Source organism: Schistocerca cancellata, chromosome 10 (genome assembly GCF_023864275.1).
Source record: "Schistocerca cancellata isolate TAMUIC-IGC-003103 chromosome 10, iqSchCanc2.1, whole genome shotgun sequence".
NCBI classification, from domain to species: Eukaryota; Metazoa; Arthropoda; class Insecta; order Orthoptera; family Acrididae; genus Schistocerca; species Schistocerca cancellata.
This window is the reverse complement of record NC_064635.1, coordinates 4,179,831-4,198,182: the sequence shown is the minus strand read 5'-3', so window position 1 is coordinate 4,198,182 and position 18,352 is coordinate 4,179,831. Positions and strand designations below refer to the sequence as shown.

Genomic DNA, 18,352 nt, shown 5'->3' with positions numbered 1-18,352 from the left:
TTGTCATTACCTCCCTTTCCTGTTCCAGTCGCGTATGGTTCGCGAGAAGGAAGAGTGCCGGAAAGCCTCCGTGCGCGCTCGAATATAATTTTACATTCGTGATCTCCTCGGGAGGTATAAGTAGGTTGAAGCAAAATATTCGATACCTCATCCAGAAACGCAACCTCTCGAAACCTGGACAGCAAGCTACGCCGCGATGCAGAGCGCCTCTCTTGCAGAGTCTGCCACTTGAGTTTGCTAAACATCTTCGTAACGCTATCACGCTTACCAAATAACCCTGTGACGAAACACGCCGCTCTTCTTTGGATCTTCTCTATCTCCTGTCAACCCGACCTGCTACGGATTCCACACTGGTGAGCAATACTGAAGTATAGGTCGAACGAGTGTTTTGTAAGCCACGTGCTTTGTTGATGGACTACATTTTCTAAGGACTCTCCCAATGAATCTCAATGTGTCACCTGCCTTACCAACAATTTTATATGCTGATTCCACTTGAAATCGTTCCGTACGCATAATCCCAGATATTTTACAGAAGTAACTGCTACCAGTGTTTGTTCCACTATCATATAATCATACAATGAAGGATCCTTCTTTATGTATTCGCAATACATTACATTTGTCTATGGTAAGGGTCAGTTACCACTCCCTGCACCAAGTGTCTATCCGCTGCACATCTTCCTACATTTCGCTGCAATTTTCTAATGCTGCAACTTCTCTGTATACTACAGCATCATCCGCGGAAAGCTGCATGGAACTTCCGACACTATCTACTAGGTCTTTATATAGTGAAAAGCAATGGTCCCGTAACACTCCCCTGTGGCTCGCCAGAGGTTACTTTATCGTCTGTAGACGTCTCTCCATTAAGAACAACATGCTGTGTTCTGTTTGCTAAAAACTCTTGAATCCAGCCACATAGCTGGTCTGATATTCTGTAGGCTCTTTATCAGGCGACAGTGCGGAACTGTATCGAACGCCTTCCGGAAGTCAAGGAAAATGGCAGCTACCTGGGAGCCTGCATCTAATATTTTCTGGGTCTCATGAACAAATAAAGTGAGTTGGGTCTCACACGATCGCTGTTTCCGCAATCCATGTTGATTCCTACAGAGTAGATTCTGGGTTTCCAGAAATGACACGATACGCGTGCAAAAAACATTTTCTGAAATTCTACAACAGATCGATGTGAGAGATACAGGCCTGTAGTTTTGGTCATCTGCTCGACGACCCTTCTTAAAAGCTGGAACTACCTGTGCTCTTTTCCAATCATAGGGAACCTTCCGTTCCTCTAGAGACTTGCAGTACACGGCTGTTAGAAGGGGGCAAGTTCTTTCGCCTACTCTGTGTAGAACCGAATTGGTATCCCGTCAACTCCAGTGGACTTTCCTCTGTTGAGTGATTTCAGTTGCTTTTCTATTCCTCTGACACTTATTTCGATGTCAGCCATTTTTTCGTTCGCGCTGTAAAATCAGGACTTTTCTCAAGTAGCGAGCGTCAGCTTCAAATGTTCGTTATTTCGTCAGTCATCTTTACTCAGAGCTTGTCAACTTTATGTGGACCCGCACGGTCGACTTGTCGTCGTCCTCCCCGGACCCTTTCTGGAACTCCACGCAGAGCTCTCGCAGCTCCGGACAGCGGCGCAGGCCGGCCAGCTTGCCCAGCAGGCCGCCGTCGACGCCCAGGTCCTCGAGCAGCGGCCGCGCGTCGGACAGCCCGTCGACGTACGCGTCGATGTCGACGGTGCGCAGCTGGAGCGTCAGGACCTCACCCTTGAGCGAGACGTCCAGGTGGCGGCCGATCCGCAGCCAGGGGTCCTGCGCCGCCAGCGAGGACGGGTCCGGCACCAGACCGGAGCGGTCCAGCTCCAGCCACTGGAGCCAGCTGCGGGCCGCCAGCGCCGCCCGCCGCTCGGGCCCCAGCGCCTGGCAGTCCTGCAGCCACAGCTTCCGGAGCCTCCCCAGCTGCTGCAGCTGCGCGTACTCTTCCGGCGGCAGGGTGGCGCAACCTGCCCGTTGAAGGTTACTATTAGTCACCACACCTCGTCACAGTACATTTTACCTTTGTTGTTTTTGTCGCTTAAGGTCGCGAAACATCTGACAAATAACTACTCGTGTCATAACTTTAAACGGTCAATTACTAGATTAAGCTGAAGTCTATAACTGAGCCCAATCGTCTGTAGCACAGGGATAGCTAGGAAAGATCAAACTTCCTGTCATATTAATACAAAGCTATCTACAGCTCGAGCTGTATTTGTTAAAATACACTGAAGTGCCAAGGAAACTGCTATACGCATGCGTATTCAAATACGGAGATATGCAAACATTCAGAATACGGGGCTGAGGTCGGCAACGCCTGTTTTTTTTTTTTTTTTTTTTTTTTTTGTGGTTTTAGGGCGCACAACTTCAATGGTCATTAGCGCCCTGACTACTCTAAAAATGCACCGCGAGCCACAAGTTGACAACAACAACTAAAAGGAAAAACACAATAAAAGACAGACTGACAGGCATAGGATTAAAAAACTTCGTCAAATGTCCTTAGCAAGGTGTGTCAAATTGATAAAACAAAGAACACGAGCAGCTGCTCGTGGGTCATCCGCTAAAACGGCATCGAAAGTAATAGGCAGGTTAAGATCGAGGCGCAGTTGGTTAAGATCGGGACAGGACATTAAAATGTGTCTAACCGTCAGCAAGTGCCCACATGGGCAGAACGGCGCCGGCGCAGCCGTCAGCAGATGGCGATGGCTGAACCGGCAGTGTCCAATCCTTAACCTTGCTAAAACGACCTCCTCCCGCCGAGAAGGGCGTGAGGAGGACGTCCAAGCCACGGGAAGAGGTTTTAAGGCCCGAAGCTTGTTGTCGGTAAGTGCAGCCCAATCGGCATGCCACAGCGACACAACGCGCCGACAAATGACCCTGCTAAGATCGGACGAAGGGACACAACAAGAAGCTGTCCGAGGCTGGAGGACCGCAGCCTTGGCCGCGGCATCTGCAGCTTCGTTCCCAGGGATACCGACATGGCCAGGAACCCACATAAAGCTAACCGGCGGACCGACGTCCACCAGCCGCTGAAGAGAGCGTTGGATCCGGTGTACGAAAGGGTGAACCGGGTACGGATCACTGAGGCTCTGGATGGCGCTCAGGGAATCTGAGCAGATGACATAAGCAGAATGTCGGTGGCGGCAGATGTAAAGAACAGCCTGGTAGAGGGCAAAGAGCTCAGCTGTGAAGACCGAACAATGGTCATGGAGCCGGTATTGGAAACTTTGTGCCCCGACTATAAAGGAACACCCAACCCCGTCATTGGTCTTAGAGCCATCTGTATAAATGAAAGTCATGGTGATGAACTTCGAACGAAGTTCCAAAAAACGGGAGTGGTAGACCGAACTGGGGGTGACCTCTTTTGGGAGCGAGCTGAGGTCAAGGTGAACGCGGACCTGAGCCTGGAGCCAAGGTGGCGTGTGGCTCTCGCCCACTCGAAAGGTTGCAGGGAGTGAAAAATGAAGGTGTTGAAGGAGGCGACGAAAGCGAACTCCAGGGGGTAGCAGGGCAGAGACATACAACCCGTATTGACGGTCGAGAGAGTCGTCAAAAAAGGAACGATAAGACGGATGGTCGGGCATTGACAGTAGCCGACAGGCATACCGACAAAGCAGTATATCGCGCCGGTAAGTGAGCGGCAATTCGCCAGCGTCAGCATGAAGACTCTCTATGGGACTGGTATAAAATGCTCCGATCGCAAGTCGTAAACCCCGATGTTGTATGGAGTTGAGGCGGCGTAAGATGGATGGCCGTGCAGAGGAGTATACAAAGCTCCCATAATCCAGCTTGGAGCGGACGATCGACCGATATAGACGAAGTAGGACGGTTCGATCCGCTCCCCACGACATACCACTGAGAACACGGAGGACATTTAAAGAACGGGTACAACGGGCGGCCAAATATGACACATGTGGAGACCAGCTAAGTTTCCTGTCAAAGGTAAGGCCTAAAAATTTGGTTGTCTCCACGATTGGGAGAGCAACGGGACCAAGTCGTAAGGACGGTGGGAGAAACTCTTTGTAGCGCCAGAAGTTAATACAGACCGTCTTCTCGGCAGAAAAACGGAAGCCATTGGCGACACTCCAGGAGTAAAGACGGTCAAGAGAACGCTGAAGACAGCGCTCCAGGACAAGTGTACGCTGCGCGCTGCAATAGATGGTAAAATCGTCCACAAAAAGGGAGCCTGATACATCAGCTGGGAGGCAATCCATTATTGGATTGATCGCGATGGCGAACAGAGCGACGCTCAAAACTGAGCCCTGTGGCACCCCATTCTCCTGGCGAAAGGTGTCGGACAGGACAGAACCCACACGTACCCTGAACTGTCGATCCATTAAAAAGGAACGAATAAAAAGAGGGAGGCGACCGCGAAGGCCCCATGTATGCATGGTGCGGAGAATGCCCGCCCTCCAACAGGTGTCGTAAGCCTTCTCCAAATCAAAGAACACAGCCGCGGTCGGGCGCTTCCGCAAGAAGTTATTCATAATGAAGGTCGACAAGGTAACCAGACGGTCAACAGCAGAGCGGCGCCTACGAAATCCACATTGTACATTTGTAAGTAGGCGTCGAGACTCAAGCAGCCAAACCAATCGAGAGTTAACCATTCGCTCCATCACTTTACAGACACAGCTGGTAAGTGAGATAGGTCGATAACTGGAAGGCAAGTGCTTGTCCTTCCCCGGCTTAGGAATCGGGACAACAATAGACTCGCGCCAGCATGCGGGAACATGTCCCTCAATCCAGATGCGATTGTATGTACGAAGAAGAAAACCTTTACCCGCAGGAGAAAGGTTCTTCAGCATCTGAATATGAATAGAATCAGGCCCTGGAGCGGAGGACCGTGATCGGCCAAGTGCGGTTTCGAGTTCCCGCATGGTGAATGGGGCATTATAACTTTCACAATTCGAGGAGCAAAAGTCAGGTGGCCTAGCCTCCTCTGCCTGTTTGCGGGGGAGGAAGGCAGGGTGGTAATGAGCGGAGCTCGAAACCTCGGCGAAAAAGCGGCCGAAGGCATTGGAGACAGCCTCAGGGGCCACAAGGACTTCATTCGCGACCTTCAAGCCAGAAACTGGGGAGTGGACCTTAGTGCCAGATAGCCGGCGCAGGCTACCCCAGACAACAGAAGAAGGAGTAAAACTGTTGAAGGTGCTTGTGAAAGCAGCCCAGCTGGCTTTCTTGCTTTCGTTAATAATACGACGACACTGAGCACGTAATCGTTTATAATTAATACAATTCGCCACTGTAGGGTGGCGTTTAAAGGTGCGTAAAGCACGTCGACGAGCACGTAAAGCGTCTCTACATGCTGCAGTCCACCAGGGGACCGGTACGCGACGTGGAGAAGAAGTAGGGTGAGGGATGGAATATTCAGCAGCAGCGAGAATGACTTCCGTGAGGTGTGCGACCTGACGATCGCAGCTTGTGAAGGTTTGATCCTGAAAGGTCGCCCTGGAAGAAAAGAGCCCCCAGTCTGCCTTGGAGATGGTCCAACTAGAGGAGCACGGAGAGGGAGTATGCTGCAGGAGATGGATAACACACGGGAAGTGGTCGCTCGAATATGTATCAGCAAGTGCATACCACTCAAACCGGCGTGCAAGTTGGGGAGTACATATAGAGAGGTCTAAATGGGAATAGGTATGAGATGTGTCCGAAAGAAAAGTAGGGGCGCCAGTATTAAGGCAGACAAGATTGAGCTGGTTGAAAAGGTCTGCTAACAAGGAGCCCCTCGGGCAGGAGGCTGGAGAACCCCAAAGGGGATGGTGGGCATTGAAGTCTCCAGTTAACAAAAACGGTGCAGGTAGCTGAGCAATAAGTTGCATCATGTCTGCCCTGGTAACGGCAGATGACGATGGAGTGTAAACGGTACAAAAGGAAAACGTAAAGGTGGGGAGAGTAATGCGGATGGCAACTGCCTGCAGGCCGGTGTGCAACGTGATGGGATCGTAGTAAATATCATCCCGGACCAGCAACATAACCCCTCCGTGAGCTGGGATACCTACCATAGGGGGTAGGTCAAAACGCACAGAGGTGTAGTGTGCCAAGGCAATGTGATCGCATGGGCGTAGCTTCGTTTCCTGGAGGGCTACGACGAGCGGACGATGCAAGCGGAGCAGCAACTTCAAGTCCTCTCGGTTGGAGCGAATGCTGCGAATATTCCAGTGAATAAGTGCCATCGTAAGAAAAGGAAGATGAGAGAAGGGGTCACCTCGAAGGCCGCTTAGGGCCTGGCTTCGAGCGAGCACTGCCGCCGCTATCAGTAGGCGGACAGTCATCGTCCATGGGGTCTATAGGGTCATCGGCCATCTCGGGAGGATGGCCGGGAGGGGGAGCTTCCTCCGCCGGTGAACGGCCAGATGTACGGCTACCGGCGGTGCGGCCAGGCGAAACGGATGACGGCCTGGGGCGGCAACCGCTGGGTGGCGCAGGAGAAGAGATGCGCCGTGGCGGGGAAGGAGAACTGTGCTTCCTATGCGCCTTTTTGGAAGGACGTTTGGTGGAAGTATCGGTCGAAGGCTGGGAGGTCGAGGGACGGAGGAAGTCTGCACGGGATGGTTCCTTCTTGAAGGACCGTGCATCTGACTTCGGTGTCTTCGACTTAGCAGAAGCTGAGGAAGTGGCTGGTGTCTGTGGTGTGATGGGAGGAAGAGGAGACGTCGACCGCGCGATCTTAGCACTGGCCGAACGGACGACCGTGGTGCTGAAGGTCAGATCGCATGTCTGGGTTGCGACCTCCCGGGTAGTCCGAGGAGAGGCGAGGACAGTACTATATTTCCCCGCTGGGAGCAGCGTGGGCTTCCTACTAGCCAATAGCTTGCGAGCAGCCGAGGTTGACACTTTCTCTTTGACACGAATTTCTTGGATGCAACGTTCGTCCTTATAGACAGGACAGTCGCGGGAGGATGCGGCATGGTCACCCTGACAGTTCACACAACGAGGAGACGGAGGTGGACAGTCACCCTCATGGGCATCCCTGCCACAAGTGACACATTTAGCCGCATTGGAACAAGACTGTCGAGTGTGATTGAAACGCTGACACTGGTAGCAGCGCGTAGGTGTCGGGACATAGGGGCGAACAGAAATAACCTCGTAGCCCGCCTTGATGCGCGATGGCAGCTTAACACTATCGAAGGTCAAGAAGAGTGTCCGGGTCGGTACAAGGTCGTTGTTGACCTTTTTCATGACCCGATGGACAGCCGTCACGCCCTGCTCAGCGAGGAAAGATTGAAGCTCCTCGTCAGTCAATCCGTCGAGGGAGCTAGTATACACTACACCACGAGACGAATTCAAAGTTCGGTGGGCCTCCACCCGGACAGGGAACGTGTACAGGAGGGTGGCCCGAAGCAGTTTTTGTGCCTGAAAGGCATTCTCAGTTTCTAGTAATAAGGTGCCGTTACGCAACCTGGTACAAGATTTGACAGATCCGGCTATGGCATCAACGCCCTTCTGAATAACAAAAGGGTTGACAGAGGAAAAATCCTTTCCGTCCTCAGTGCGAGAAACTACGAGGAACTGTGGGGCAGGCGGTAGTACTTTTGTCACTGTTGGCTGGTCACGTTTCCGTTTTTGGGTCGAAGTCGAAAGCGATGGAGTAGAATCCATTGCGGAGGAATCCCCCATGATTGCCAGCGTCTCCGATGGCGCGCTCCTTCCTTGTGGGGACCCTCTCAGAGGGCACTCCCGCCTTAGGTGAATGTTTACACCTCAGGTCACACCTCCCGAGAAACAGACGGAGGGACCAATCGGCATGGTCAGAAGGTATCAGCTCAGGCAGTCACCCCTCCCCGGGCCTGGCCTTTACCAGGGGGTACGCGCGTGCCTTACATGTCTACCCAGGGCGGGGACTTACGCGTTACCCCGTCACCGGCTACGCGTGCGAACGCGTGGGTCGGCCTTCAGACACGCACAGGGAGGAAGGAAGAAGAGGAAAAAGAAGAGAGAGAGGGAGAAAGAGGACAGACTGTCTCAAACGCCGAGGCGGAGACCAGAGAAGGCAAGGAGAAGAAGGCAAGGAGAAAAAGGCAATGAGAAGAAGGCAAGGAGAAAAAGGCAATGAGAAAAAGGCAATGAGAAAAAGGCAATGAGAAGGCAAGGAGAAAAAGGCAATGAGAAGGCAAGGAGAAAAAGGCAATGAGAAGGCAAGGAGAAAAAGGCAATGAGAAGGCAAGGAGAAAAAGGCAATGAGAAGGCAAGGAGAAAAAGGCAATGAGAAGGCAAGGAGAAGTCAAGGGAAAGAGTAAGGAAGACAGTGAGGTGGAGAAGAGCAAAGAAAGGGACCAACAAAAGGAAGGAAGAAACGAGAAGTTTAAAACCAAAAGGACCACGATTATAGGTCGTGAAGATCGTCCGTCTCCGGACGCAGGCGCTAACTACCCCCGTGTGGGGGATGGACTCCTTTTAGTCGCCTCTTACGACAGGCAGGAATACCTCGGGCCTATTCTAATCCCCGGACCCGCAGGGGGGGGCAACGCCTGTATAAGACATCAAGTGTGTGGCGCAGTGGTTGAACCGGTTAGTGCTGCTAAAACGGCAGGTTATCCACATTTAACTTAGTCTCAACGTGGTGGTACAGTCTGCGCACGAGCGATGGGACCCGGCATCTCCGAGGTAGTGATGAAGTGGGAATTTTTCCCCATACGATCATTTCACGAGCGTACCGTGAATATCAGGAACCCGCTAAAACATCAAATCTCCGACTTCGCTGCGGCCCGACAGAGATACCGTAAGAACGGAACCCATGACGACTGAAGAGAAATGTCCGACGTGACGGAAGTGCAACCCTTCTGCAAATTGCCGCAGATTTGAGTGCTGGAACATCAACAAGTGTCAGCGCGCGAACCATTCATTCAACGACGCGTCATCGATATAGACTTTCGGAGTAGAGGACCCACTCGTATACCCTTCATGATTTTTTTTTTTTTTGGTTGGGTTTAAGGGCGCTCAACTGCTGAGGTCATTAGCGCCCAGTCACTGTTGTTAGAGCACATGGAATCTGGTAAAACTCAAGGGGATCGAGGGGACACCAGAATGACCAGACAAAGATGCAGATAAAATAAGTAAAAAGATTAAATGTCTTTGGACAAGCCAGTTAAAGTTATAAAACGCAGAATACGAGCAGCTGCTCGAGCGTCATCAGCTAAAACATCCGGTAAAGTAGATGGCAGGGACAGGACAACACGAAATTGACTAAAATGGGGACACGACAATAAAACATGGCGCACTGTTAATGCCTGACCACAAGGGCACTGCGGGGCTGGGTCACCGGAGAGCAGGTAGCGGTGGCTAAACCGGCAATGCCCAATCCGCAACCTGGTCAGAAGGACCTCCTCGCGCCGAGATGGTCGGGAGGATGTTGTCCAAGCAGTTGGGAGCGGTTTTACTGCCCGGAGCTTGTTTTCTTGGAGGGATGACCAAGCATCCCACCACAACGACACAAGCCTCTTACATACATCCCCACGAACGTCAGATGACGGGACACAATGGGAGGCTGGCCGAGGCAGGACTGCAGCCTTGGCTGCAGCAGCCGCAGCCTCATTCCCAGGCACTCCTACATGTCCGGGAACCCACAGAAAGCTGACAGAACCACCATTATCACCGAAAGAATGGAGGGACTGCTGTATCCGTTGAATCAAGGGATGGACCGGATAGGGAGCTCCAAGGCTCTGAAGAGCACTGACTGAGTCAGAGCAGAGTACATATGATGAATGGCGGTGGCGGCGGGCATACTGAACGGCCTGATGGAGAGCAAAAAGCTCGGCTATAAAGCTGGAACATTGGTCGAGGAGCCGGTATTTAAAGGTGGCGGCCCCGACGACAAAGGCACAGCCGACACCATCGTCAGTTTTGGAGCCATCGGTGTAAATAAAGGTGTGACTGGCAAGTCGCGCACGAAGTTCGACAAACCGTGAGCAATACACTGCAGCCGGAGTACCCTCCTTCGGGAGCGAGCTGAGGTCGAGATAAACATGAACCGGAGCCGGGAGCCAAGGTGGTGTCGGGCTCTCACCCTCTCTGAAGGTGGTAGCGAGGGCAAAATCCAATTGCCGAAGCAGGCGACGGAAGCGGACTCCGGGGGGGCAGCAGGGCAGACACATACAACCCATACTGATGGTCGAGAGAATCGGCGAAGAAGGACTTGTAAGAGGGGTGGTCGGGCATAGACGACAGCCGGCAGGCATACCGACACAGCAGTACGTCGCGCCGGTAGGTCGCCGGTAGGTCAACGGTAACTCGGCAGCTTCAGCATAAAGACTCTCAACAGGACTAGTGTAGAAGGCTCCGGTCGCAAGACGTATCCCCCGATGGTGGATGGAGTTGAGCCGGCGTAAGAGGGACGGCCGAGCGGACGGGTAGACGAAGCTCCCATAATCCAGCTTCGATCGGACTATGGACCGATACAAGCGAAGCAGGACAGTGCGATCCGCGCCCCAAGATGAACCGCTAAGAACTCTGAGGACACTAAGGGAACGTGTACAACGGGCCGCCAAATAAGAGACATGTGGAGACCAACACAGTTTCCTGTCCAACGTGAGCCCTAGAAACTTAGTTGTGTCCACGAATGGGAGAACAATGGGACCGAGATGTAAGGATGGCGGAAGGAACGCTTTATATCGCCAAAAGTTGATACAAACCGTCTTTTCTTCAGAGAACCGGAAGCCATTTGCCACGCTCCAGGAGTAGAGGCTGTCTAGACAACGCTGAAGGCAGCGCTCCAGGAGGCATGTTCTCTGGGCACTGCAGTAGATCGCGAAGTCATCGACAAAGAGAGAGCCTGAGACATTAGGTGGAATGTAGTCCATAATTGGATTGATCGCGATGGCAAAAAGGGCTACGCTCAAGACGGAGCCCTGAGGCACTCCGTTCTCCTGGAGGAAGACGTCGGACAATACGGAACCCACACGTACCCTAAACTTTCGATCCGTTAAAAAGGAATCAATAAAAAGGGGCAGGCGACCGCGTAGGCCCCACCTGTGCATAGTGCGGAGGATACCTCCTCTCCAACAGGTATCATAAGCCTTCTCGAAGTCGAAGAACACGGCTACCGTTTGGCGCCTTCGCAAAAAGTTGTTCATGATGAATGTCGACAAGGGCACAAGGTGGTCAACAGCGGAGCGGCGGCGACGAAAGCCGCATTGGACATTAGTAAGTAGCCGTCGAGATTCAAGAATCCAGACTAACCGAGCATTAACCATGCGCTCCATCACCTTACACACACAGCTTGTAAGAGAAATGGGGTGGTAACTAGAAGGAAGGTGTCTATCCTTCCCGGGTTTGGGTATAGGAACAACAACGGCGTCACGCCAACGCATGGGGGCTTGACCTTCGGTCCAAACGCGATTGTAGGTACGAAGAAGGAAGCTTTTGCCCGCCGGAGAAAGGTGTGCCAGCATCTGAAAGTGAATGGCATCTGGCCCCGGAGCAGAGGACCGGGACAGTGCAAGCGCACGTTCGAGTTCCCGCATAGTAAAGGGGGCATTATAAGTTTCCAGATTCAGCGAGTGGAAGGAAGGTCGCCGAGCCTCTTCTTCCTCTTTCCTGGGAAGGAAGGCAGGATGGTAATGGGCGTAGCTTGAAACCTCCGCGAAAAAGCGGCCAAAGGCGTTGGAGACAGCCACAGGATCAACAAGGACCGCATTACCTGAGGTCAGGCCAGGTATCGAGGAGTGGGCCTTAATGCCCGACAGCCGGCGCAGGCTACCCCAAACGACGGAAGAGGGAGTAAAACTGTTAAAGGAGCTGGTGAAAGAGGCCCAACAAGCTTTTTTGCTGTCTTTGATGACTCTACGGCATTGCGCTCGGAGTCGTTTGTATTCAATACAATTCGCCAACGTAGGATGGCGGCGAAAGGTGCGTAAAGCACGTCGTCGAGCACGGATAGTGTCCCTAAAAGCCTCGTTCCACCAGGGGACGGAAACGCGACGTGAAGAAGTAGTACGAGGAATGGAACGTTCGGCAGCATTGATGATAACAGCCGTGAGGTATTCGACCTGACTGTCACAACTGGGAAAATCGTGGTCCGGAAAGGTCGCCAGGGATGAGTAAAGTCCCCAGTCAGCTTTCAGTATGTTCCAGCTCGAAGGACGTGGGGATGGGGTGTGGTGCAGGAGACGAACGACACAGGGGAAGTGGTATCTCGAATAGATGTCAGAAAGAACATACCACTCGAACCGACTGGGAAGAGTGGTAGAACAGATCGAGAGGTCCAAGTGGGAGTAGGTATGAGTAGAGTCCGAGAGGAAAGTCGGGGCGCCAGTATTGAGACAGACAAAATTGAGATGGTTGAAGACATCTGCCAGGAGGGAGCCTCTTTGACAGGATGCAGGAGAGCCCCAAAGGGGATGATGGGCATTGAAGTCGCCAAACAATAAAAACGGCGGGGGAAGCTGAACAATCAGGTGCATCATGTCAGCCCAACTAACTGCGGATGACGATGGAGTGTAGATGGTACAAACTGAAAAAGTACAAGCAGAAAGAGTAATACAGACAGCTATTGCTTGGAGTGGGGTGGTCAATGGGATGGGATGGTGATAGACATCGTCCCGAACGAGCAACATGACCCCACCATGAGCTGGGACACCATCCACAGGGGTGAGGTCATACCGCTCCGAGGTATAGTGGGTAAAGGCAATACGGTCAGTCGGGCGCAACTTCGTTTCCTGGAGGCCAAGGACGAGCGGACAGTGCAGGTGGAGGAGCAGTTTTAATTCCTCCCGATTAGATCGAATACCTCTTATGTTCCAATGTAACAAGGCCATCGCTAGTCAAAAAGGAGGGGGAACGAGATGGGGGAAGAGTTGGTCACCTCGACGGCCGCGGAGGGCCAGGCTTCGAGGGAGCAACGCTACAAGCGGCGGGAGGCGGATCCTGTTCCATCGAGTCTCCGCCAGCTGCGGCCACTGTCCCGGGTTGTGTAGGAGGGGCAGCATCATTTGCCGACGAGAGGCCAGCTGAGCACCTGGCAGCAGAGCGTCCCGGCGAAACTGAGGACGGCCGGGAGCAGCGACTCACAGATGGAGCGTCAGACGAAACGGGCCGGGGTGGAGAGGGGGATAGAGACTTTTTCTTGGAGGCCTTCTTGGAAGTCCAAGGAGGCACAGGGATGGTGGGCTGGAGCCAAAGAAGGTCCTCACGTGCAGGGTCCGTTTTGGAACGCCGGACCTCGGAAGCCGGGGTCCGGAACGCTTCCCCGATGGACGCCTGAGAAGAGGATCGCTTCTCGGGCTGCGGGGGGGGGGGGGGGGAGGAGTAGGAAGGGTGGCCCCTGGGGCAGAGGGGGCGGGGGCCACGGGGGAGGAGGATTTGGAAGGGAGGGATTTGGGAGGCGGAGGCAAAGACCCCGGATGGTGGGAGGAGGTGGAGGGGGGACAGGATAGGGGTGAGGATACCGCAGAAGGAGTGGACACGACTGAGGCAAACAAAGTGGTTAACGGCACGGGAGGCGGTCATACTTCTTCCTGGCCTCAGAATAAGAGAGACGATCCAAAGTTTAATTCTTCCATCTTCTTCTCCTCCTGATACGCAGGGCAGTCTAAAGATCGAGGCGAGTGGATGCCAGGACAATTAACACACCGAGGTTGTGGGGTGCATGTATTTTCCTCACGAAGAGGATGTCCACAATCGCCACAAAGGGGCTCAGCCTCACACTGTGACGACATGTGCCCAAAGCGCAAAAACCGAAAACAGCGCATAGGAGGTGGGACGTAAGGTCGCACATCGCACCGGTAGCACATCACCTTTACCTTCTCCGGGAGAACGTCCCCTTCAAAGGCGAGGATAAAGGCCCCGGTGTCGATGCGACGGTCTTTGGGGCCGCGCTGGACTCGCCGGACGAAATGCACGCCTCAGCGCTCCAGGTTGGCCCTGAGCTCCTCATCGGATTGCAGCTGTGTGACTCAGTAGCATTGCAGAATGGTACTTGGGTAATCACTATATCACTTATCTTTCAAACATATGCTAACACACCTAATCTTTTTATCATATGCATGTCCTGTTCTTTCTGATCATGTGTTGGTTCACTGCAAATTTTCAACCATCGATATTTTATAGAAAATGTTAATACAGATTCTTATAATTGTTCGGTTTTTCTTAATTTAAACCATCTTTAATAAAATATTTGTAATTAAGTATTTATAAACTGAATACATTCGTGATATTTAAAAAAAGACATGCATTTTTCGTAAGAATGATTTTCCAGTTAGCATATACTTGATTAATTTTACTCGTGTATTTAAATGAGGTAGATAATCTAACTGAACGAGAAACATAAAACAAGAAAGAGGTTATAAGTTGAAGAGGTACTTTTCAAGATCATACCTTTCCGATGTAGTCTATTCTCTGATGGAGAGCCATGTTGATGAGCAGACATTACTAGCACAAGGAATCTTAAGTCTGATACAATTTATATCCAGTGTTAAAAAAAAGTTTTCCGTTTGCTGTAAGCTGACTTCGTTTACTAGTGTCACTCCGCACAGAAATATTTGAGTCAGGTGCCTCTGTGCAGCGAAATACGTCCGAGAAGGTTACCAATTCGTAAATGCTTGGAAGCTGGTTATTGTATCCATTGGATCGATTGGATCACTGAAACCAAATGTTACCAGCTGATTTTCCAGCAGCATATTACCCTGTACTTGTTTCTTTTATATGCACCAGACCAGTGAGCCATTCTCGTTTCATGCTACGCAGGTCGAGTATGCTACTCACAGACAACTGTAGAGTAGGCGATCAGAACCATAAATCAGAAGCTATGCACGCCTGTTAGCTTTCAGGAAGAAAAGTAAAGCTATGTATTATTTTCTGATGGACGCTGGCATGATGATGATATAAGGTTTGCAGCGAGCTGCTTGGGTGGGTTGATAAACTGCAAAAATCCGGTTGCCATGTGGATTAGGTGTGTTAGCATGTGTTTGAAAGATAAGTGATATAGTGATTACCCAAGTACCATTCTGCAATGCTACTGAGTCACACAGCTGCAATCCGATGAGGAGCTCAGGGCCAACCTGGAGCGCTGAGGCGTGCATTTCGTCCGGCGAGTCCAGCGCGGCCCCAAAGACCGTCGCATCGACACCGGGGCCTTTATCCTCGCCTTTGAAGGGGACGTTCTCCCGGAGAAGGTAAAGGTGATGTGCTACCGGTGCGATGTGCGACCTTACGTCCCACCTCCTATGCGCTGTTTTCGGTTTTTGCGCTTTGGGCACATGTCGTCACAGTGTGAGGCTGAGCCCCTTTTGTGGCGATTGTGGATTACTAAATCTTTCAGCTAGTTAACTTTTGTCTGCATTTTGAAATTACACAAGCAGGGAGACGGACCCATAGTACAGCTGTGTGCTATAAGCAGAAACTTTACATATAAAAAGTAATCTGTTACTTATGTAATTATTTATTCCTGTAACACTTACGATACTTTACACATGCAGGCACATTCCTTTCCTTGACACACACACACACACACACACACACACACACACACACACACACACACACACACACGTACGTACGTACTCTACTTACATAGACGCAGTACCTCCAGCGAATCTGAGAAGTGACGCAAGAATCCCAGTTTCTGCAGTCTAGGACACACAATTTCAAGCGTCGTCAGCTGCCCAATTTCCTCCATTGCTTCAAGGTATTCCGCTGACAGAAACTCCGTGTAGATACATAGCTGCGTGAGGTTTGCACACCGCCGCAGGGTGGCCATGACGACGTGGTGTCCAGTGTGGAACGGATCGGTCCAGATGTTGAGCCTCGGCGCCCTGAGCATGCGCAGCCTCCGGAGTGCTGTCAAGTCTACAGTCGACCGGAAGGACAGGACGTACCTCATGATGTCCACTCCAGTCAACAGGTACTCGCACGTCAGTCTCGGATACAGCCGCATGGCTCCTACGTCGGTCACAGACAGCATCAGGTGTGGGTAGGAGATGTCCACTTCGCACCTCCCAGCCAACTCTACCGTCATTACCTGCAACGGTGGCAGGGTGCACAGGACGGCGCGTGTGGCAGCACACTGGGCCGGTGTTCTGCTGCTGACGTACCTCTTGCCCTTCCACAGGTGTGTGAACCCGGTCACAATCCCGTGCCACTGCCTGCACACTGCGGCGCTCTGTGCCAAGTCTGGGACTGGCAGGTAGGAAAAGATGGAGACCAGTATCTCGTTTGGTAAGTTGTCCATCCCGGCCAACGATGAGAGATTTCTGCAAACATAAGTAAATTTACTAGTCACACCAAGCTTCGATACATATTTTAAGTACCAGGTGATCAAAAAGTCAGTATAAATTTGAAAACTGAATAAATCACGGATAGAGAGGTACAAATTGACACACATGCTTGGAATGACATGGGGTTTTATTAGAACCAAAAAAATACAAAAGTTCAAACTATGTCGGACAGATGGCGCTTCATCTGATCAGAATAGCAATAATTAGCATAACAATGTAAGACAAAGCAAAGATGATGTTCTTTACACGAAATGCTCAATATGTCCATCATCATTCCTCAACAATAGCTGTAGTCTAGGAATAATGTTGTGAACAGCACTGTAAAGCATGTCCGGAGTTATGGTGAGGCATTGGCGCCGGATGTTGTCTTTCAGCATCCCTAGAGATGTCGGTTTATCACGATACACTTGCGACTTCAGGTAACCCCAAAGCCAATAATGGCGCGGACTGAGGTCTGGGAGGCCAAGCATGACGAAAGTGGCGGCTGAGCACACGATCACCACCAAACGACGCGCCCAAGAGATCTTTCACGCTTCTAGCAATAGGGGGTGGAGCGCCATCCTGCATAAACATCGTACGTTCCAGCAGGTGTTTATCAGCCAGGCTGGGGATGATGCGATTCTGTAACATATTGGCGTACCTCTCACCCATCACGGTAGCAGTTACAAAACCAGAATAATGCATTTCCTCGAAGAAAAAAGGCCCGATAACGGTAGACGTGGTAAATCCAAACCATACTGTAAGTTTCTCGTCGTGCAATTGAGTTTCCACGACAGTCCTTGGATTTTCGGTAGCCCAAATTCTGCAGTTGTGGGCGTTGACTGACCCTCGGAACGTGAAATGAGCGTCGGTCCACAACACGTTACTCAACCAATCGTCATCTTCCGCCATCTTTTGAAACGCCCACTCCGCAAATCCCCTGCGCTTCACTAAATCGCCAGGTAACAGTTCATGATACCGATGGATTTTTAACGGATAGTTTTTTTTTGTGGTTTTAGGGCGCACAACTTCAATGGTCATTAGCGCCCTGACTACTCTAAGAATGCACCGCGAGGCACAAGTTGACAACAACAACTAAAAGGGAAAACACGATAAAAGACAGACTGACAGGCATAGGATTAAAAAACAACATCATCAAATGTCCTTAGCGAGGTTTGTCAAATTGATAAAACAAAGAACACGAGCAGCTGCTCGTGGGTCATCCGCTAAAATGGCATCGAAAGTATTAGGCAGGTTAAGATCGAGGCGCAGTTGGTTAAGATCTGGACAGGACAGTAAAATGTGTCTAACCGTCAGCAAGTGCCCACATGGGTAGAACGGCGCCGGCGCAGCCGTCAGCAGATGGCGATGGCTGAACCGGCAGTGTCCAATTCTTAACCGGGCTAAAACGACCTCCTCCCGCCGAGAAGGGCGTGAGGAGGACGTCCAAGCCACGGGAAGAGGTTTTAAGGCCCGAAGCTTGTTGTCGGTAAGTGCAGCCCAATCGGCATGCCACAGCGATAAGATGCGCCGACAAATGACCCTGCTAAAATCGGACGAAGGGACAACAAGAAGCTGTCCGAGGCAGGAGGACCGCAGCCTTGGCCGCGGCATCTGCAGCTTCGTTCCCAGGGATGCCGACATGGCCAGGAACCCACATAAAGCTAACCGGAGAACCGACATCCACCAGCTGCTGAAGAGAGCGTTGGATCCGGTGTACGAAAGGGTGAACCGGATACGGATCACCGAGGCTCTGGATGGCGCTCAGGGAATCTGAGCAGATGACATAAGCAGAATGTCGGTGGCGGCAGATGTAAAGAACAGCCTGGTAGAGGGCAAAGAGCTCAGCTGTGAAGACCAAACAATGGTCATGGAGCCGGTATTTGAAACTTTGTGCCCCGACAATAAAGGAACACCCGACCCCGTCATTGGTCTTACAGCCATCTGTATAAATGAAAGTCATGTTGATGAACTTCGAACGAAGTTCCAAAAAACTGGAGTCGTAGACCGAACCGGGGGTGACCTCTTTTGGGAGCGAGCTGAGGTCAAGGTGAACGCGGACCTGAGCCTGGAGCCAAGGTGGCGTGCGGCTCTCGCCCACTCGAAAGGTTGCAGGGAGTGAAAAATGAAGGTGTT

General features: G+C 51.7%; 1 protein-coding gene across 1 annotated transcript in view; it reads right to left on the bottom strand.

Annotated features, from left to right (window-relative positions):
• Positions 1-1,523: 1,523 nt before the first annotated feature.
• The window catches only part of LOC126106696 (uncharacterized), a 44,216-nt gene continuing 27,387 nt past the window's right edge, over positions 1,524-18,352 (bottom strand). The window contains exons 2-4 of the mRNA XM_049913076.1: positions 15,982-16,213; positions 15,534-15,902; positions 1,524-1,999 (exon numbers count right to left, since the gene is read on the bottom strand). Of these exons, the coding sequence (XP_049769033.1) occupies positions 1,524-1,999; positions 15,534-15,897 (840 nt within the window). The 5' untranslated portion in view covers positions 15,898-15,902; positions 15,982-16,213. The remainder of the gene's footprint in view (positions 2,000-15,533; positions 15,903-15,981; positions 16,214-18,352) is intronic.